Source organism: Aquarana catesbeiana, linkage group LG03 (genome assembly GCF_042186555.1).
Source record: "Aquarana catesbeiana isolate 2022-GZ linkage group LG03, ASM4218655v1, whole genome shotgun sequence".
Taxonomy (NCBI): Eukaryota; Metazoa; Chordata; class Amphibia; order Anura; family Ranidae; genus Aquarana; species Aquarana catesbeiana.
This window is the reverse complement of record NC_133326.1, coordinates 244,717,808-244,739,689: the sequence shown is the minus strand read 5'-3', so window position 1 is coordinate 244,739,689 and position 21,882 is coordinate 244,717,808. Positions and strand designations below refer to the sequence as shown.

At 41.8% G+C, this 21,882-nt stretch overlaps 1 protein-coding gene across 2 annotated transcripts in view; it reads right to left on the bottom strand.

Annotated features, from left to right (window-relative positions):
• PDZRN4 (PDZ domain containing ring finger 4) overlaps positions 1-21,882 on the bottom strand; it is a 265,975-nt gene that overhangs the window by 95,658 nt on the left and 148,435 nt on the right. Inside the window, exons 2-3 of one of the 2 annotated variants that reach the window (XM_073619931.1) lie at positions 8,238-8,491; positions 7,258-7,360 (exon numbers count right to left, since the gene is read on the bottom strand). The exons of the other annotated variant lie outside the window; for it this stretch is intronic. Of the exons in view, the coding sequence (XP_073476032.1) occupies positions 7,258-7,360; positions 8,238-8,491 (357 nt within the window). The remainder of the gene's footprint in view (positions 1-7,257; positions 7,361-8,237; positions 8,492-21,882) is intronic. 2 annotated transcript variants of the gene reach the window in all.

Here is a 21,882-nt window from a genome sequence, read left to right as displayed (position 1 = left end):
AAAAGGTATTTAGCAGTTTATATTTAATAAAATAATTGCATTTCTATGTTCTGTGTACTGTGAGAGACCAGATATAGTGAACCCAGGAGGTTTAGTAACACTGTAACTAACTGAAATGGCACCAGCTGAACCATCAACAAAAGAAATCCCAGCATAACATTATCATATAAACCGGTTGTGGGGGACACCTATTATTCACCACAGTGTATATAGTACAAGGTCCAAACACCCCCAGTGATTGTAAAGTAATTTACACAGAATCAAAACAAGTATCACGGCACAGGTGTTAAAGCCACCTATGTGTGCGATTTGTGCTACTGCAGTGAGCCTCTCTCACCAGCTGTGTATAGGGTTTATTGAGCACTACAAGCAACAATCCCTCTATGTGCAACAGTGCTTGTCAGTTTTGCAGAATGTAGTGCACAGCACACCATCAATCCTGCATCCTATTGAATTCCTTTAGACAAGCACAGCCTAATGCAGGTACAGCTCAAACAAATTCTTAAAGTGGATCTTTAAGCCCTTTACGTTTTGGTTGTTTAACTAAGAATAAACATACCTACAAGCCCAGTCACTCCCGTGTTGTCCTATTCTAATTCCCTCTCTACTGTTGCACACATACACCACATTTTTTCTCTTGTATGTCAACAGGAATCAGCTGTTTTTTCCTAGTTCTTGCAACCCCTCCCTCTGATGACATGCGACCTCCATTCTGCATGGAAGCTGCTACTTCCTATGTGACATTGATATCCTAGGAGGCTGCAGGAGGAGGCTGAAATGTGGCACTCACCTAGGTGAGAATCGAGGGAGAAGGTGGGAAGAAATGAAATAATAATAAAAAATAGTAAGTAGGAGGAGTCATATTTTTAAATTTATAGATAGAGTAGGATTTGAATGTTGCTAAATGTTTTAAGGCTGGGTTCACACTGGTGCGACAGGACAGCCGTCCTACTTTGGATCCGACTTTGCCCTGCGACATGAAGCCGGCATGTGTCCGATTTTCAATGAACGGGGATCCGACTTGGATCCCCGCCAATGCCCGGCACTGTGTTTGGTATGAATCTTTAGGGGGAACTCCGCGCCAAATTTTAAATAAAAAACCGGCATGGGTTCCCCCTTCAGGAGCATACCAGGCCCTTGGGTCTGGTATGGACCTTGAGGGGAACCCCCTACGCCGATAAAAACGGCGTGGGGGTCCCCCCCAATCCATACCAGACCCTTATCCGAGCACGCAGCCCGGCCGGACAGAAATGGGGGTGGGGACGAGCGAGCGCCCCCCCCCTCCTGAACCGTACCAGGCCGCATGCCCTCAACATGGGGGGGTTGGTGCCTTGGGGGAGGGGGCGCGCTGCGGCCCCCCACCCCAAAGCACCTTGTCCCCATGTTGATGAGGACAAGGGCCTCTTCCCGACAACCCTGGCCGTTGGTTGTCGGGGTCTGCGGGCGGAGGGCTTATCGGAATCCAGGAGCCCCCTTTAATAAGGGGGCCCCCAGATCCCGGCCCCCCACCCTATGTGAATGAGTATGGGGTACATGGTACCCCTACCCATTCACCTAGGGAAGTGTCAATAAAAAAAACCACAGTACACAGGTTTCAAAATTAATTTATTGGGCAGCTCCGGTATCTTCTTCCGACTTCTCCCGGTGTTCCGCCTCTTCTCCCGGGCCCCGCCGCTATCTTCTTCCAGTTCTATTGCCAGCGAGGGGCCCGGTCTGCTGCCGCTGTCTTGTCGCCGCTGTCTCGCCGCTCCTTCTCTTCATCTCTTCTTCCGATGTTGACACGACGCTCTCCCCGGCTGGAATGCTCTCTGTGCGCTCTGCTCTGACTTATATAGGCGGTGACCCCGCCCCCTTATGCCGTCACAGTCCCTGGGCATGCTGGGACTGTGACGTTTTAGGGGGCGTGGTCATCACCCGATGACCACGCCCCCTTATGCCGTCACAGTCCCAGCATGCCCAGAGACTGTGACGGCATAAGGGGGCGGGGTCACCGCCTATATAAGTCAGAGCAGAGCGCACAGAGAGCATTCCAGCCGGGGAGAGCGTCGTGTCAACATCGGAAGAAGAGATGAAGAAAAGGAGCGGCGAGACAGCAGCGACAAGACAGCGGCAGCAGACCGGGCCCCTCGCTGGCAATAGAGCTGGAAGAAGATAGCGGCGGGGCCCGGGAGAAGAGGCGGAACACCGGGAGAAGTCGGAAGAAGATACCGGAGCTGCCCAATAAATTAATTTTGAAACCTGTGTACTGTGGTTTTTTTTATTGACACTTCCCTAGGTGAATGGGTAGGGGTACCATGTACCCCATACTCATTCACATAGGGTGGGGGGCCGGGATTTGGGGGCCCCCTTATTAAAGGGGGCTCCTGGATTCCGATAAGCCCTCCGCCCGCAGACCCCGACAACCAACGGCCAGGGTTGTCGGGAAGAGGCCCTTGTCCTCATCAACATGGGGACAAGGTGCTTTGGGGTGGGGGGCCGCAGCGCGCCCCCTCCCCCAAGGCACCAACCCCCCCATGTTGAGGGCATGCGGCCTGGTACGGTTCAGGAGGGGGGGGGCGCTCGCTCGTCCCCACCCCCATTCCTGTCCGGCCGGGCTGCGTGCTCGGATAAGGGTCTGGTATGGATTGGGGGGGACACGCCGTTTTTATCGGCGTAGGGGGTTCCCCTCAAGGTCCATACCAGACCCAAGGGCCTGGTATGCTCCTGGAGGGGGAACCCATGCCGGTTTTTTATTTAAAATTTGGCGCGGAGTTCCCCCTCAAGAACATCTGAGCACAAGTCGCGTGCCGAAGTCGGATCATGCAAGACGGCAATCCGACTTTGATCCGACTTCAATGATAGTCAATAGGCTGAAGTAGGATCAAAGTCGGACCAAAGTAGTACAGGCAGCATTTATAAAGTCGGAACGACTTGTGTCGAACCAGTTAGGACGGCTCCCATAGGGAAACATTAAATTTCACACGTCATGCGACATGAGCTCCCAATGTCGGAGCGTTTGTCGGACCAGTGTGAACCCAGCCTAAGGACTGCTTCCGTCTACAGCTGTCCTTAATCGAAACCAAATCAGCGGTCTGTTACTTATAAAGAACATGCTTACGAGACAAACTTTGCATGGGCATTAAGCCAACATATAAGCTCAGGCCCTTTGTAAAGATCCATATACTGTATGTTAAGTAATAAGCACATACACTCACCTTATTAGGTACACCTGATCAATTGCTTGGTAACACAAATTGCTAATCAGACAATCGAATGGCAGCAACTCAATGAATTTAGGCATCTAGATGTGGTGAAGGTGACTTGCTGAAGTTAAAACCGATCATCAGAATGGGTAGGAAAGGGGATTTAAGTGACTTTAAACGTGACATGGTTGTTGATGCCAGATGGGCTGGTCTGAGTATTTCAAAAACTGCTGATCTACTGGGATTTCTTACACACAACCATCTCTAAGGTTTACAGAGAATGGTCCGAAGAAGAGAAAATATCCAGTGAGCAGAAGTTGTGTGGCCGAAAATCCCTTGTTAATGTCAGAGGTGAATGGGCAAACTGGTTCAAGAGGATAGAAAAGCAACAGTAACTCAAATAACCACTCGTTGCAACCAAGGTATGCAGAATACGATCTCTGAATGCACAACACAACCTTGAAGCAGATGGGTTACAGCAGCAGAAGAACACACCTGGTGCCTATGCCTGTCAGCTAAGAACAGGAAACTGAGGCTACAAGTCTCACCAAAATTGGACAATAGAAGATTGGAAAAATGTTGCCTGGTCTGATGAGTCTTGATTTCAGCTGCGACATTCAGATGGTAGAGTCAGAATTTGGCATAAAAAACAAGAAAGCATGGATCCATTCTGTCTGGTATCAATGGTTCAGGCTGGTGGTGGTGTAATGGTGTGGGGGATATTTTCTTGGCACACTTTGGGCCCCTTAGTACCAACTGAGCATTGTTTGAAAGCCATGGCCTACCTGAGTGTTGTTGCTGACCATGTCCATCCCTTTATGACTACAGTGTACCCATCTTCTGATGGCTACTTCCAGCAGGATAATGCACCATGTCACAAAGTTCAAATTATCTCACCACAGGTTTCTTGAACATGACAATGAGTTCACTGTACTTCAATGGCCTCCACAGTCACCAGATCTCAATCCAATAAAGCACCTTTGGGATGTTGTGGAAAGGGCGATTCGCATCACGGATGTGCAGCCGACAAATCTGCAGCAACTGCGTGATACTATCATGTCAATATGGCCCAAAATCTCTGAGGAATGTTTCCAACCTGGTACTAGCAAGGTGTACCTAATAAAATGGCGGATGAGTGCATATTCTCAAGAAAAAGTGAAATAAAATATTGCAACCAAAATGCAAACTAAAGTATATAGGCTTACAGTTATAATGCAGTAACATTACTAGTACACAAACAATCTACATTATAAACATAGTAAAGTTAATCCCTCTAAAATGACAAATCAAATGTATTGTGTTAAAAAAAAAAAATTGTGAAAAAAAATTCAAGAAATCTAGAAATTATTTCTGTTATTTTAAATACGTGTATGCATCCCTAGTTTGTAATCTTGTCATATGATATAGTGTTTCCCAAGCATTTATCAGCAGCAGCTCCTGTATTTTAGATATCTATGTGCAGGGCTGCTGTTATAAATCACAGGGTCCCATATAGCCTACCTGACAAGTCCCCCCTGGCCAGAAGTGAATGAGGACATAAATTTATAAGTCCCTTTCTCTGCAGCCTCAGCTGCACAGATGAATGAATTGGAAGTGAGGCTTCCTGCTCATTCACAAACTAAAGCATAGTAAACATGGTGAATGGAAACAGGTGTGATTGGTACCGATCACTCACTGTGTTCATTCAGGAAAGGAAGGGGCCAATAAATTATATGTTCACCAGCCCCTTCCCCCCAGCTCTCCATCCTGAAACTTCCCCCTGTGTGCCTGCAGCAGCTGTCGGCAGGAGAGGCGAGGAGGGAAGCTGGAAGGGGTGCGGGGGAAAGGAGCACACGGGGGCCAGGACAGCAGATGGAAGGGGCGCAAGTGCTAGAACCAATCCCCCTGCAGTGAAGCTGGAGGAAGAAAGAAAAGGAGAAGCTGGCAGCACTGCAGTGGGAGAGAAGAGGATCGGTGTCTGCAATAAGACAGTACAGCCAGCCCTGCTGCTCAGCAGGTCCCTGGGCCCCCCATTTGAACTGATGGGGCCCGGACCCAGTACAGGAGGGCTGGCTGTACTGCCTTATCATTGGCCTGGTCCATGTGGCATAGTTCAGTTACTAATTACTCAAGTTTCTTTTTTGGAGATTAATAAAAAAAATGCACTGTTGTAAGATTTGAGCGCAGGTTTGGAAAAATTTACTTACACAGCCCAGTTACATCTCGATAAATACTATAGAACTGATATCTTAACTCAGAAATGTTTTACTGCTTCCAAGTTTTTCATATGCATGTCTGGTAGCTACTACTGAGGTAAGGTCATATGCACAAACATGTAATCTGCAGCCTTGGCCCATGATTATGACCTGTTGATATTAATGCTTCATAGAACGACATTTGCTCTTCACTTAGCAGATGGAAGGCTCTCCAGAAACCTAATGCACTCTGAGGGTTTTTCCGCTGAAACGGACTTGCCTACACACGATCACACCAAAGTCTGTTCGTTTAGAACGCGATGACGTAAGACGGGACTAGAAAAGGGAAGTTCAATAGCCAGTAGCCAATAGCTGCCCTTGCGTCGTTTTTGGTCCGTCGGAATAGCATACAGACGAGCGGTTTTCCAGATAGGAATTGATTCCGTCGGAAAGATTTAAAACATGTTCTATTTCTAGGTCCGTCAGAATTTTCGAAAGAAAAAGTCAGATGAAGCCCACACACGATCGGAATATCCGATGGAATGATTCCGTCTGACATTTTCTGCCAGAAAGTCCGGTCGTGTGTACGCGGCATTACAAAATGACTTTTATTTCTTCCCTTATAAAAGGGTTTTCTTGTCAGGATGAGTTTGGTGAGCATGTAGTGAAATGTTCAGAAGAAAAACAACTCATGTTAACTCACAATTTGGTGTACGGAAACATATTCTGAAAAAAAAATTCCAATAAGTATCTTCTTTTCACCATAGGCTAAAATAGGACAACTGTTATAATTAGCAACAAGATAATCATAATGAAACTGATATAAGGGTGTTTGGCATTCAACTTTGATAACTAAAAAAGTAAAAATCATCAAGGTCATCGGGTCATTTTCTGGCTGCCATTGCTGACAATGTATTCTGACTGTCATTATGACCCTCTTGCTTCAATTGTTTGAATTACTGAGATGCGTTGATTTACTAAAACTGCAGAGTGCAAAATCTAGTGCAGTTCTGCAAAGAAACCAATCAGCTTCCAGTTTGTTTGTTTTTTTGGTCAAAGCTTAACTGAACAAACTTAAGTTAGAAGCTGATTGGTTTCTATGCAGAGCTGCACCAGATTTTGCACTCTCCAGTAAATCAATTCCAGCATGTCAAAGCCCGTGGATGATCCCTTTTGGTCTGTTAAATATTGCCTCAAAATAACTGTGTTATATCCGTCCAGCTAAAAATAAATACCTGTTGAGCATTTCAGAAATTCAGAGTTGTCCTGTTCAGACTGCCTTTCTTATCTCAAGGAGTCCAGTCAGCCTTATCCTGGACTACAGAAAATATCTGACTATGTTGTGAAGCTGACGAGGGATATGTTGTAGTTTAGCAAAGGAAACTGGGCATGGCTGACACCGACAATTTCTCTCCACAGTAACATTTTTGTCAGGTCAACAGGTATTTTTCTGTCCTTGCAGGGCCTTTAAGTGATTAAACTTAGGAAAATGTATTGCAGAGATGTAGTTTTCTCTTTTGTCCTGACATACACTTTAAATAAGCCATCATGTGTTGTTTGACTTTACACTTAATTAGTGATCTTTTTATTTCCGTAAAAGTCTATTTCATCATTAGCACCCAAATAAACAAGCTTTGGAAATTATACTAGTCACACCGCTATCCATAATTACTGCAAAAGAGATCAACAAAAGAGGCTTTAGGTATTGAAACCCAAGACTATAAGAAGACCATTATAAAAAATGGCAAAGGCAATTTTGTTTGTTTTGACACAAAGCAGATATACACTGGGCGCTTCGTGATTAGACACAGCAAATAAAACATGTAAACATAATTATTAATGAGATCTCTTAAGCCAGCAGAGAAATGTGAACCATCAGCCATAATGAAAAATGATCTCACCTCATACTCAAAGTCTTCAGTTCTATCGCCATCACCAGGCAGGCTGGAAAGATACTCATTACCTTCATAAAATTCATGCTCCATTGGATGAAGAGAATGGCAGCTATATGGGGAAAAATTGGTGCAAGAAGGCCAGATGAGACAATGTTCTTCTTTTTAATTAAAATATGACAAACTTATCTGCGGCTTTCTCATTTCAAGAGGTTAGGATGGGTTGCTAATCTAAAGAAACACTGAACAAAAAGATATGTTTCTTTTCATTTACTGCACACTTAGAGTAGTCATTTTCATAGCTTAAATTGGATTCCAGGCAATGATCTGTGCACCAAATCAAAAGAAATACAGCAGTACATTCATAACAAAGGGCTGGCAGTGTTCCGCAGCTGCAGGATTCCAATCTGTCTTTTTGAAACTCAGCCTGTCTGCTAATGAAGCCATGTCCACATTTTATATTCGGGAAATAGTGGACACAATAACTTCAATAAATACAGAAGTACACTTTGCAATAAATTGAAAATACTTTCTTGCACAATGAGTGGAAGTAAATGGCTTGATGTGGTGCTTGCGTTCTCAATTCTTTTACAAGTTTGTGTTATCTGTCTAATCTCTACATGGTGTCCAGGAGGCAAAGATTGATTAGGAAAAGAATATCATCTTTCTTTTCATTTTCAAGATAGATTTTAGGAACACGGGATGTGTCATATACCCTTCAACATGGCTCTATTGATGGGGAAAAAGCTGCATGAAGTCAAATAAGATTAAGTGCAGCCGGAAGAAAGATGTTGGCTGTATTGTGTGGCCACATGTAGCTGTTAGTGCTTATTAGACTTTAAGAATAAAAAGTTCAAATATGCTATTAACAGCATAAGGATCAAGGTTCTTATTATTTTATTCATTATGTTTTTTTACCACATTGGGTGTGTATACTTTAACTAGGTCTTGACTAAAAATTTTTTACAGCAAAAAAAAAAAAAACATACCTGTCTGAAAGAAGAAAAGGACAAACATCAGGAACTGGTGGAGTAGATGGTCTGAGTTTGGCTTGAGCCATGATATGCTCAAATGTGATGTCTGTTTGGGTGCTCACATTCACGAGGTGTGTTTCCTGTGAACTTCCATGCCCTCTGTTATGGGGTGCTCTTCTTAAAACTTGGACGACTATTGGCTCTTTAGCATTACGAAAGGCTTGGACTGCTTCTTCATGAGTTGCTTTTGAAAGATCTTTCCCATTAACCTGTATAAAATACAGAAGTTATAACATTAAAAGTCAGATTTTTATTATACAGACACAACCAAATCAATTTAAGTTAATTTACTATGATGTCATTTTCATTCTAGAAAGTGTTCATTCAAAGCAGAACTAAAGTCCGAAATTACTCACCCCTGCTCCAGCGATGTAACATATGTGTGCTCCCTCGCCAGAGCTGACGTATTCTCCCAGGTGCCAAGTTTTCAGCTGTCTTGATTGGATAGAGGAAGATGACTTAACTCCTGGGCATGTGCACAAGAGTTCATTCAATCCGGCATCAAGTTGTGCCAAGAATGTAAACTAAACTGTGCATGTGTAGCTCAGTGTACATTCCAAGAAGATTGAGAAGATTGTGAAAAAAAAGGTCACACTCTGAAGATGTCACATCTTTCAAAGTATTTATTGAAATGAAAATGTTCAGCATCCAAATTCCTGCCTAAATGACCTGTCCCTGTAAGTTTTTTCACCCATCTGGGCTTAATGGTAGAAGGCTGAGGGGGCAGGTCTCTCAGATGTCCATGATCTTAGACATTCAAAAATGAAAGGAATGAAGCCCAGGTCTTCTTTCTTTGTCTTGATCCAAATGTACATGTTAAAGGGAACAAAGAACAACCAATTCGGGCTTCACTGCCCATTGGAACTTGAGAAAGGACAGTGATGCCCAAAATGATCATTCTTTGCTCCATGTGACATGTACATTTGAAAAAAGACAAAGCAAGAAGATCTGTGCAACATCCGTTTCATTTTTGGAAATATATATGCTAGATATACAGATATATATATATATATATATATTGTCTAGCTATTTGCCTGGAGTTGGATTTAAAAAACACTGTAACTTTGGTCATGGAGGGTAATGTGCCAGTGTGTCTATAAACACCTATTTAACCCATCCCAGTTACACCCCACCTAACCGCACATGGTCTCTGCTGCAGCCAGCATGGAAATCCAGGGTTGGTGGCTGGCATAGGTCTAATAAGTGATAGTAAGGTGCATCACCCTACAAACACACTGTCACCTTGACCTAAATAGGAAGGATACAGTGTTCCTAGCCTTCAGAGTGTCAAATTATAATTTTGTTTTATAATACAAACTGATTTTTATGTTTGCAAACAAGCTCTTTGTCGCCATGTTCCATTTTATCTGGGCTTTATTCACTACAAGCAGATACTTCAGCTGCAATCGCCAAAATTTAAAGTACATGTTCATGTATTGCAGGCAGTTTTGAATTTCTAAATTTGTATTACTATTTTTGCAATTGTGGCCAGTTTTGAGTTTATCGTGAATTAATTTCTTATGTGTGTTTTCTTTTGAAAAAATTTAGATGTCTGTAAAGAGACATTTTCCCCTTTGAAATTTTATATTAATAAATTAGATTCATGTGAATTTTCTAAGTGATGTTTTGCTTAAAACTGCTATTTTCACAATCTGCTTTTTTCCTTAGAAAGAGTTAGTCAGTTTCTTGAGTTAAAAATTTCCAGTTCCCAAATTAAACTATCAAGTAACTTAAAAGTGAACATGGGTTTAATTAAAAATGTTCAATTTAGAGGAGGTGGCTTTGCTAAGAGGAATGAATAAGTTAAATTTAAGGTGTAAGTAAAGGCAAAACTTTTTTGTTTTCGTTTAAGATAGAATGAAGAGGGATTACAACACCTTGTAAGCTTTTATTGCTGTCTGTGCCCCTATTAGGGCAATTCACCCTCTCTATTTGTACTGTTTACCATTATCATCGAGAGTGAAAGTAAGCGAACAGGCAAAAAATTTGTTCGAATACACGATAATCGTTAAAGTCTATGGGACACGAACGTGAAAAATCAAAAGTGCTAATTTTAAGGGTTAATATCCAAGTTATTGTCATAAAAAGTGTTTGGGGACCTGGGTCCTGCCCCAGGGGACATGTATCAATGCAAAAAAAGTTTTAAAAACGGACGTTTTTTTCGGGAGCAGTGATTTTAATAATGCTTAAAGTGAAACAATAAAAGTGAAATATTCCTTTAACTTTTGTACCTGGGGGGTGTCTATAGTATGCCTGTAAAGTGGCGCATGTTTCCCGTGTTTAGAACAGTCCCTGCACAAAATGACATTTCTAAAGGAAAAAAAGTCATTTAAAAGTACTCACGGCTGTAATGAATTGTCGGTCCTGGCAATACAGATAAAAAAAGGAATTGAAAAAAATGGCATGGGATCCCCCCAGTCCATTACCAGGCCCTTTGGGTCTGGTATGAATATTAAGGGGAACCCCGCGTCAAAATTTTAAAAAAATGGCGTGGGGGTCCCCCTCAAAATCCATACCAGACCCTTATCCGAGCACGCAACCTGGCAGGCCACAGGAAAAGAGGGGGGCGAGAGAGCACCTCCCCTCCTGAACTGTACCAGGTCACATGCCCTCAGCATGGGGAGAGTGCTTTGGGGTAGCCCCCCAAAGCACCTTGTCCCCATGTTGATGAGGACAAGGGCCTCATCCCCACAACCCTTGCCTAGTGGTTGTGGGGGTCTGCGGGCGGGAGGAACCTGCCATATGACCCGTCTTCGCTTCAACAGTTCTTTTATAACAGAGGGCGGGGCCACACGGTGATGTTCCCGGGTGACCCCACCCCTCTGACGCATGGGGACTTCCCTATGGCTTTCCCGGGGTGTCAGAGGGTGGCGGGGCCACCCGTTTATGTAGCCATAGGGTAGCCATAGGATAGGATCACCGGGAATGGTTATAAAAGAACCCTCAGTTATAAAAGAACTGTCACCTGCGAGGACGCATCATATGGCGGGTGCCTCCTATGGAGGCAGGTCGGTCGCGGCTTTGTTTTGTTTTTTTTCTTTTTTGGTCCGTCGGCAGAGCGAGAGAAGAAGACTTTGTGGGACATTTTTATTTTTTAATAAAGGACTTATCCCAAGATGTGTCTTGTCTTTTGTACCATTTTGACACTTTTTTTGTGAAATGGTAGGGGTTTATTTCACACAGGGGGGAGGCTGGGATCTGGGGGTCCCCTTGTTAAAGGAGGCTTCCAGATTCCGATAAGCCCCCCACCTGCAGACCCCCACAACCACCAGACAAGGGTTGTGGGGATGAGGCCCTTGTCCCCATCAACATGGGGACAAGGTGCTTTGGGGGGCTACCCCAAAACATCCTCCCCATGTTGAGAGCATGGAGCATGGAGGAGGGGTGGACCACTCTCTTGTCCCCCCTCTTTTCCTGCAGCCTGCCAGATTGCGTGCTCGGATAAGGGTCTAGTATGGATTTTTGGGGGGACCCCCACGCCATTTTCTTTTAAATTTTGGCACGGGGTTCCCCTTAAAATTCATACCAGACCTCAAGGGTCTGGTATGGATTTTGAGGGGGACCCCTACGCCATTTTAAAAAAAAAAAATTGGCACAGGGTTCCCCTTAATATCCATACCAGATCTGAAGGGCAATTTTTTTTTTTTAATTTTGGTTCGGGGTTCCCCTTAATATTCATACCAGACCCAAAGGGCCTGGTAATAGACTGGGGGGATCCCATGCCATTTTTTTCAATAACTTTTATCTGTATTGCTGGACCCGACAAGTCATTATAGCCCCGAGTACTTTTAAATTACTTTTTTTCCTTTACAAATGTCATTTTGTGCAGGGACTGTTCTAAACACGGGAAACATGCGCCACTTTACAGGCATACTATAGACAGCCCCAGGTACAAAATTTAAAGGAATATTTCACTTTTATTGTTTCACATTAAGCATTATTAAAATCACTGCTCCCGAAAATACGGCCATTTTTAAAACTTTTTTTTGCATTGATACATGTCCCTTGGGGCAGGACCCAGGTCCCCAAACACTTTTTATGACAATACCATGCATATAAGCCTTTTAAAATTAGCACTTTTGATTTCTCCCATAGACTTTTAAAGGGTGTTCCACGGCTTTCAAATTTGCCACGAACACCCCAAATTGGTCGCTATTCGGCGAACAGGCAAACACCCGATGTTCGAGTCGAACTTATGTTCGACTCGAACATCAGGCTCATCCCTAATCGCCATTAAGCTCGGGATTGATACATTTTTCCTCATGTCAGGACTGCTTCTCTACCCATGTAAGTAAATAGGAATGCAAAAGCAGCTTGAAGCAGGTTGATGTGACCTAGAAGAAGGTCAAATGTAGGTTAGAATGAGGTCAACTGAAAAATAAATGTATCCATTAAGATAACTCTGAAAGACCTCAGAATGCCTTTAATTGATTTCAAATGCAAGCTGAATACGCCTAAGAATAAGCTGTTTTTGCCCATTCACACATGCATAAACCCATATACACAGGCCCTTAAATTAAATAAATTAAAATAATATGACATGACCCAGACTGTGCCAGAAAAATCCACTAAAACCCAGTGATTGAGGAGGGCATTTAGGATCAAGGGAGTAACCGGGTTTAATGTAACTCTGAAGGAACTGCAGAGATTCACACATGGAATGAAAAATCTATATACTTTTAAACAGTTTTTTATAGAATTATGATACAAAGAAAGCCAGTGCTTAGAAAATCTGCGTTTGAGTTTGATAAAACATATGTGAAAACACATAAAACAATGATGTGACCAAAATTTAACTTTTTGGTTTTAGCACCAATCATTATGACCCTGAGAACAGCATCAAAGGTGAAGCATTGTGGTAGAATAATAGTGGGGAGGGTTGTTTTTGTCCGGGCATGGGAAACTGGTCAGGACTGAGAGCAAGACAGATGGAACTAAATTCAGGGCAGTTATAGAGGAAAATCTGTTTGTCTGCAAAAGAACTGCGACTGGGCTATAGTTTCTCATTCCAGCAAGGCAGTTACCCTAAACACATAAGCATATATACAGTATCTCACAAAAGTGAGTACACCCCTCGCATCTTTGTAAGAATTTTATTATATCTTTTCATGTGACAACACATGAAATGAAGAACTGGCACTTTGCTACAATGTAAAGTAGTGAGTGTACAGCTTGTATAACAATGTAAATTTGCTGTCCCCTCAAAATAACTCAAAACACAGCCATTAATGTCTAAACTGTTGGCAACAAAAGTGAGTACACTCTTAAGGTGATTGTAAAGGCTTGTTTTTTTTTCCTATAAAAATAACAAACATGTAATACTTACCTGCTCTGTTGCAGTGGATTTGCACAGAGCAGCCCGGATCCTCCTCTTTTTGGGACCCTCTTCTGTGATCTTGACCCCTCCCTCCTGTTCAGTGCCCCCACAGCAAGCAGCTTGCTATGGGGCACCTGAACTGAGTCACAGCATCCTGTGTCCAGCTCCGACCCCTCTCTCCCTTGAATGGCTAGATGACTGACAGCAGAGACAGCCAATGGTGCCACTGCTGTGCCTCGGCCAATCAGGAAGGAGAATCTGACAGTTGAGACACTCGTGGACTTCATTGGACAGTGAGGGACCTTAGGTAAGTGTTAAGGGGGCTGAGCACAGAAGGCTTTTTATCTTAATGCATAGAATGCTTTAAGATAAAAAACCTGCCTTTACAACGCCTTTAAGTGAAAATGTCCAAATTGGGCCCAAAGAGTCAATATTTTGTGTGGCCACCATTATTTACCAGCACTGCCTTAACCCTCTTGGGCATGGAGTTCCCCAGAGCTTCACAGGTTACTACTGGAGTCCTCTTCCACTCCTCCATGACGACATCATGGAGTTGGTGGATGTTAAAGACCTTGCACTCCTCCACCTTCTATTTGAGGATGCCCCACAAATGCTCAATAGGGTTTAGGTCTGGAGGCATGCTTGGCTTGTCCATCTATTTTACCCCAAGCTCCTTTGGCAAGGCAATGGTCATCCTGGAGGTGTGTTTGGGGTCGTTATCATGTTGGAATACTGCCCTGCGGCCCAGTCTTTGAAGGGAGGGGATCATGCTCTGCTTCAGTATGTCACAGTACATGTTGGTATTCATGGTTCCCTCAATGAACTGTAGCTCCCCAGTGCCAGCAGCACTCATGCAGCCACAGACCATGACACTCCCACCACCATGCTTGACTGTAGGCAAGACACACTTGTCTTTGTACTCCTCACCTGGTTGCCGCCACATACACTTGACACCATCTAAAGCAAATAAGTTGATCTTGGTCTCATCAGACCACAGTATATGGTTCCAGTAATCCATGTCCTTAGCCTGCTTGTCTTCAGCAAACTGTTTGAGGGTTTTCTTGTGCATCATCTTTAGAAGAGGCTTCCTTCGGGGACGACAGCCATGCAGACCAATTTGATGCATTGTGTGGTGTATGGTCTGAGCACTGACAGGCTGACCCCCCACCCCTTCAACCTCTGCAGCAATGCTGGCAGAACTCATATGCCTCTTTCTAAAAGACAACCTCTGAATATGATGCTGAGCACGTGCACTCATCTTCTTTGGTCGACCATGGCGAGACCTGTCCTGTTAAAACGCTGTATGGTTTTGGCCACCATGCTGCAGCTCAGTTTCAGGGTCTTGGCAATCTTCTTATAGCATAGACCATCTTTATGTAAAGCAACAATTCTTTTTTTTCAAATCCTCAGAGAGTTCTTTGCCATGAGGTGCCATGTTGAACTTCCAGTGACCAGTATGAGACAGTGAGAGTGATAACACCAAATTTAACAAACCTGTTCCCCATTCGCACCTTAGACCTTGTAACACTAATGAGTCACATGACACTGGGGAGGGAAAATGGCTAATTGGGCCCAATTTTGACATTTTTTACTCAGGTGTGTACTCATTTTTGTTGCCAGCGGTGTAGACATTAAAGGCTGTGTGTTGAGTTATTTTGAAATTTACACTGTTATACAAGCTGTACACTCACTACTTTACATTGTAGCAAAGTGTCATTTCTTCAGTGTTATCACATGAAAAGATATAATAAAATATTTTCAAAAATGTGAAGGGTGTACTCACTTTTGTGAGATACTGTATATTAGTGATTTAAAACCAGAAACCCAAATAACCCAGTCAAAGCCCAAACAAATGCTATTGGGAATTTGTACTGTCTTTATTATTTTTGTTTCTGATCCAACCTGGCTAATTTGGTCACTTACCAAAAAGAAAGTGAAAAAATACATAATTCAAATGTGCAAAGTTGGTAGAGCTTCACCGCAAAAGACTCACAGCTATTATTAAAGCCAAAGTACCAATTAGTTACTGTAGGCAAATAATTATGCAACCAACATTGGTCTGCTTTTAAAAAAAAATAACTTTAGGCTTACAATAAAACTATGTCACACCTAAAAACTGTTAAGTAAGTTGTGTAAATCAAACGATAAAATGTCAAATCAAATCTATATTACAGTGGTATTAAGCCAAAAAGCAAACATTTATTATATTGCAGCTTACCAATTCTTAGCTGTGCTGGCTGCACTATTTTTCTTTTTTTAGGCTTTTTTCCTTTATTTTCACCAGTTGATCTGGCCAGTAAGTATTTTTTTTCAACAGAACAAGCTCTCCTTGCAAATGTATTAGTTAAGTGTTGAGACAAACCATTTTCCTCTGACGGGGTGCTTACAATTGTCAGCTTTTATTTATTCGTGCAAAACCTTTATCCCAAAAGGAAAAAAAAAAAAACTATTAGTGTATTTGCTTGTGTAACTGCAGTGTGAGCTGGAGTTCAGCTTCAATTTGTTAGTGTATATAAATCTGGTAGTCCATCTAACACTCCCCTCCCCCAGACTGACAATGCTTCTGTCCAAAAGTGCCCCTGTGCTCCTTCATCCAGAGTGGAGGCACTCTAATACAGGAGGTGTGTTGCTGACCAGATCACCAGGTGGAAACAGAGGAAGTATATTCAATTTTTGGCTTTGGGTTTATTACCGCTTAAATTTCAGGCTTTAACATACTCAGAAAGTGCAAGGGCAACAAAAACTTATGCACATCATTGTACAGTATATAATAATTTCAGAGTATTTCATAGCATCAACTGATGAAAAAGACATATGATCTAGTCATTTTGTTATAATACTGCTTTGTTAGGATGCCCAAACCACCTAAAATGTTCTACTATTCATTCAGCTTTATACTATACATGAACAAGTTCAATACCTTTCTCATAAATATGCCTTCTTTATTGGTAACACGTTTAACTTTTTGACCTTTAAACAGATCAGCCTTGTACATTCTGTATCTGATACAAGCAGTTATGACACTGGTAGAAGTTCGCCAACATACTGCCAGTTAGCAGTAAAGGTCAAGAGTGCATAAATCACACTTTATACTATTAAAATAGACTTAATTGCATGTAACCTAAAGCCATCTGTCTGTGATAGTTAGAGTGTAAAGTGTAAGACTGTCACGGCTGCATATTATGATTATAGATGAGCAAATTCAGTGAATCTTCGGTTTAACGTATAAGATAAAGATTAATTGTAATGTGCAAGAAATGATGCAATTCAAGAATTCTTACCATTCTGATTCATGAATCACATACTGAAGACTTTCAAGGTAATTTCTCCAAGTGTAACTTATGCAATTCATGCATTCCCCTATATTTTCCCAAAAATATAATCAAAATCTTCAGATTGAAAGGATATTACATACAATGTGCACTGGTGAAGAGTTTGAGTTAGTTAGCCATTCACCCAGCAGGTTCATTCTTTTTTATTAATTGATCTCAGGTGTCTGCAGTAGAGTTTTAATATAAGGGTAGTTTTTTTCATAATGACTCTTTCCCTATGAGTAAGCTCTCTTTGGAGTGAAATGCAATATGGAATTGTCTGTATCATAAAGGATTTGAATAAATTGAACTTTATGGTGAGTGGTTTTCTTTTCTTGTGAAGACTTAAGCCTCGTACACGCGCTTTGATTTTTGGACAATAGAACATCCGATTTTTGTGGCATGCTAGTCTCATGTCGAAAGTGAAGAGGTTACTAACAATACGAGAATTTTAGTTTGACAGTATACAACGTCAGAAGTGACGTAACGTGTTGAATAGTTTTGTATGTATTCTTTTGTTTCTGAGCATGCGTAGTCTTGCTCTTACGATTTTTTTCATACGAAAACCATACCAATGAAACGAAAATCAGATGTTGAGTTCACATCTGACAAAAATTTTAAAGTCTGCACATCCAGTTTTCGTCTGACGAAAAAGTGAAATCGGCTGTCGAAAGCACTGTACTAATGGTAAGATTTACCGACGATCGGTCATCGTAACACAATTGACGTCCGAAAATCAAAGCGCGTATAGGGGGCTTAAGTCTGTAGAGTGTGAAGTGGCCAGTGACCACACAATTAAATGAAAACAGTAAAAAGTGAAATTCACACCCAACCTAAAGCCTGTGTTCCATCATATAGAGGTTTTTAAACCATGAATACAACAGTCCATAGATAAACAGTGAACAGTGGCTATGGAGAATTAGTGATAGGTAGTGCCTACAGCGGAGGATTGTACATTGTTTCCCAGTTAAAGAATAAGGCTACACAAAAACTATTCTATAGTATCTGGCATCTGTTCAAAAAGTTGTTTAGGTCAAATAACCCAATAAAAATGTCACAATTCTAAAAGAATGATTGCGAATATGCAAACCAGCTGGTCTTCAAAACCAGATGCCTAGAGTATATTGTTGTCTGTACACAAGGAGTCCATGGAAACTCTGCTGTATCTGTGCTCAGCACCGCAATTTCATCCTTACAACTGGTGCATCTAGAACAAAAAATTCTTCTGGTGTATTGGATGAAAACTTTTTTTTCTTGTTTATCACCCAAAAGGTTTAAATAATTTCTCAGTTTCGTGTGATCAAAATTATAATAGAAAAAATTTAAAATTTCCTCTTTATTTGTATTGTAATGATATCAATTGAATTTTACCACCATTTTTAATTTTTGGGTACTGAACTTGTGAGGGTGGATGGCAGATTTCTGTTAATAAAAGATGATTAGCACCTCTAATGCCCTGTACACATGGTCGGACACTAATCGGACATTCCGACAACAAAATCCATGGATTTTTTCCGACGGATGTTGGCTCAAACTTGTCTTGCATACACACGGTCGCACAAAGTTGTCTGGAAATCTGATCGTTCTAAATGCGGTGACGTAAAACACGTACGGCGGGACTATGAACGGGGCAGTAGCCAATAGCTTTCGTCTCTTAATTTATTCTGAGCATGCGTGGCACTTTGTGCGTCGGATTTGTGTACACACGATCGGAATTTCCGACAACGGATTTTGTTGTCGGAAAATTTTATAGCAAGCTCTCAATCTTTGTGTGTCGGAAATTCCTATGGAAAATGTGTGATGGAGCCCACACACGATCGGAATTTCCGACAACAAGGTCCTATCACACATTTTCCATCGGAAAATCCGATCGTGTGTACAGGGCATAATTCTGTCAATTGTATGGCTAGCATAAGTTAAACTGATTTCTGGATATGTCATATGATTAATTTAGACAGAAATATTCCTTTGCATGATGAAACAAAGCAGTTCTGGGAATCAGTTTGAACTACTACAGTTAAAGGGCAATTTTCATGAAAAGGGAATGAGGCCATGATTTCATAATGATTCTCTTGGACTGAAAAGTTGCCCTTTCATTAAGAAAGACAATTAAATCAGTTCATTTTATTGCTACTACACTGTTTATGTAGACATTGCTAACTATTTTTTCTTTTAACTTCTTACATCATACTTATGAAGGTCTACAGGGAAACATATTATGAAGGTATTTTATCATATTTGTGTTTTATAGTATTTATTTTTGTTTTGTTCAACATACAAGAACTGTATGGCACTAGGGTTGGCAATAGAGTGTAGCATACTAAGGGCTCATTTAAACTTGCATTTTGGGACATTAAAAATGTAACAAAATGCAAGTTTAAAAAGTACCCCTGTACTAATGCATTTGTTATTTTGCAAAGCCAGCCAAAGTAGAAACAGTGTTGAGAAAAACATTTGTTGGTTTGTGCGAACAGCTAAAAACACAGGTACAGTACAGTATATGTGAACTATTTTACCTACTAAAGGATTTGTTATCCTGTTGGGACAGTCTTTTTATCCTCCCAGGACCTCTCTGCCTGATGAACTGCGTACATTGTAGTTCAGAATCTGTCCCAGACTATGACTATACAATAAATATATTAAATAGAAAAATTGGTGTATATCGCGCTGACATGCAAACGTATAACAAATAGCAGCCAGCACAACACTAAGACAAATGTAAACCAAGGAATATGTGAAAAATAACATTTTGTGCAGCGCTCAAAAATTCATAATGATAAAAATTCATATATACAATCTAATATATAATGTGAAATGACCACACAATTAAATAAAAACAGTGAAAAGTGACGTGAAATTCACACCCAAACTAAAGCCTGTGTTCCATCATATAGAAGTTTTTAAACTGTGAATACAACAGTCCATAGATAAACAGTGAACAGTGACTATACAATAAAGTAGAAGCAATATGCTGAGGAATAGTGATGAGTAAATAGGTACGAAAACCATTCAAATCTGCATGTTTCATGATTCTCCTGCATAAATGCATGTGCATTTGGGCAATCTGCAGAAAAACATAACATTATCATTAATGATGATGACTTCAAAAATGATGTGATTCTCCATATATTAGATTGGTCTGGATGTAAGCATTTAGGAAAATTAAAGTGTAGTCATGTAGCGAATTTCCAAATTTAGTCATACCTATTGATCTGGTGTATCTGCTGCTTTATCTGTGATAAACCCCTTGATGTTAGATAAGCAATGCTGTGCATTAGAGTCTAACTGAATTAAAGAGCTGGCCCTCCCTGTCCCAGTCTGAGTCCTTCTGTATGGGGGATTACAGGCAGCAGATATCAAGACAGATTCAAATACTTATGCCAGCTGTCTGTAACAAAAATTCTTTATTTTGTATTGATCCATAACTGGATTATATCTTCCTGTGGTTCACTTTTAATTCATGTTTTACTTTCCCTATGTTTACCTGCAGCAAATACAAACATGCTTCACACAGCAGGTAAGTGCACAGATGGGCACACATTGCCATATGGGAAAAAATGAACCTTTAAGTCCAATTGAAGCTTCGGCATTTAGGAATATATTGCAGTCAGCCTGCATATGCGATAATAAATATATATGTGGCAATACATTTTCAATGTAGTTTTACATAGTAAATGCTGCAAGAAGAGCTAAAATAGCCAGTTCTCCCATGCACAATGCAGCGCCCTGTGTCTCCAGTGCTCCCACGCACAATGCAGCGCCCTGTGTCTCCAGTGCTCCCATGCACAATGCAGCGCCCTGTGTCTCCAGTGCTCCCACGCACAATGCAGCGCCCTGTGTCTCCAGTGCTCCCACGCACAATGCAGCGCCCTGTGTCTCCAGTGCTTCCATGCACAATGCAGCGCCCTGTGTCTCCAGTGCTCCCACGCACAATGCAGCGCCCTGTGTCTCCAGTGCTCCCATGCACAATGCAGCGCCCTGTGTCTCCAGTGCTCCCACGCACAATGCAGCGCCCTGTGTCTCCAGTGCTCCCACGCACAATGCAGCGCCCTTTGTCTCCAGTGCTCCCACGCACAATGCAGCGCCCTGTGTCTCCAGTGCTCCCACGCACAATGCAGCGCCCTGTGTCTCCAGCAGCACCCTGTGTCTCCAGTGGTCCCACACTCCTTCTGCACAGTACTCCAGTCAACAACTCTCTTGCTTCCTGAGCAGGGAGTGTTTTGGATACTAGAGACCTGAGCTGCTGCATTGGGTGTAAGACAGGTGGTTCTCCAGCCTACTGCTAGAACAGGATATTTTAACCCTTGCTGCAACACTTAGTATTTAAAAAAAACACAGAAAGAAGAACACATTTTTTACTTTATATGTAGTTTGACTGCATTAGAGTAATAAATACGGGGACGCCTGCCTTTACAGGCACATGGACTTTAATTGCACCCCAGTCTTAGTCTGTAGGGTTCAATATTGAGTTGACCCAACCTTTGCAGCTATAACAGCTTCAACTCTTCTGGGAAGGCTGTCCACCCAATAGAACACCTTTGGGATGAATTAGAGCGGAGACTGTGAGCCAGGCCTTCTCGTCCAACATCAGTGCCTGACCTCACAAATGCACTTCTGAAAGAATGATCAAACATTCCCATAGACACACTCCTAAACCTTGTGGACAGCCTTCCCAGAAGAGTTGAAGCTGTTATAGCTGCAAAGGGTGGGCCAACTCAATATTGAAGACTGGGATACAAATAAAGCTCATGTGCGTGTAAAGGCAGATGTCCCAATACTTTTGGTAATGTAATATATATATATATATATATATATATATATATATATATATATATATATATATATATATATATATATATAGTATATATGTCCAAAAATGAAAGGGATGTTGCACAGATCTTCTTTCCTTGTCTTTATTCAAACATACATGCGCGCGTAAAGGCAGGCATCCCAATACTTTTGGTAATATAGT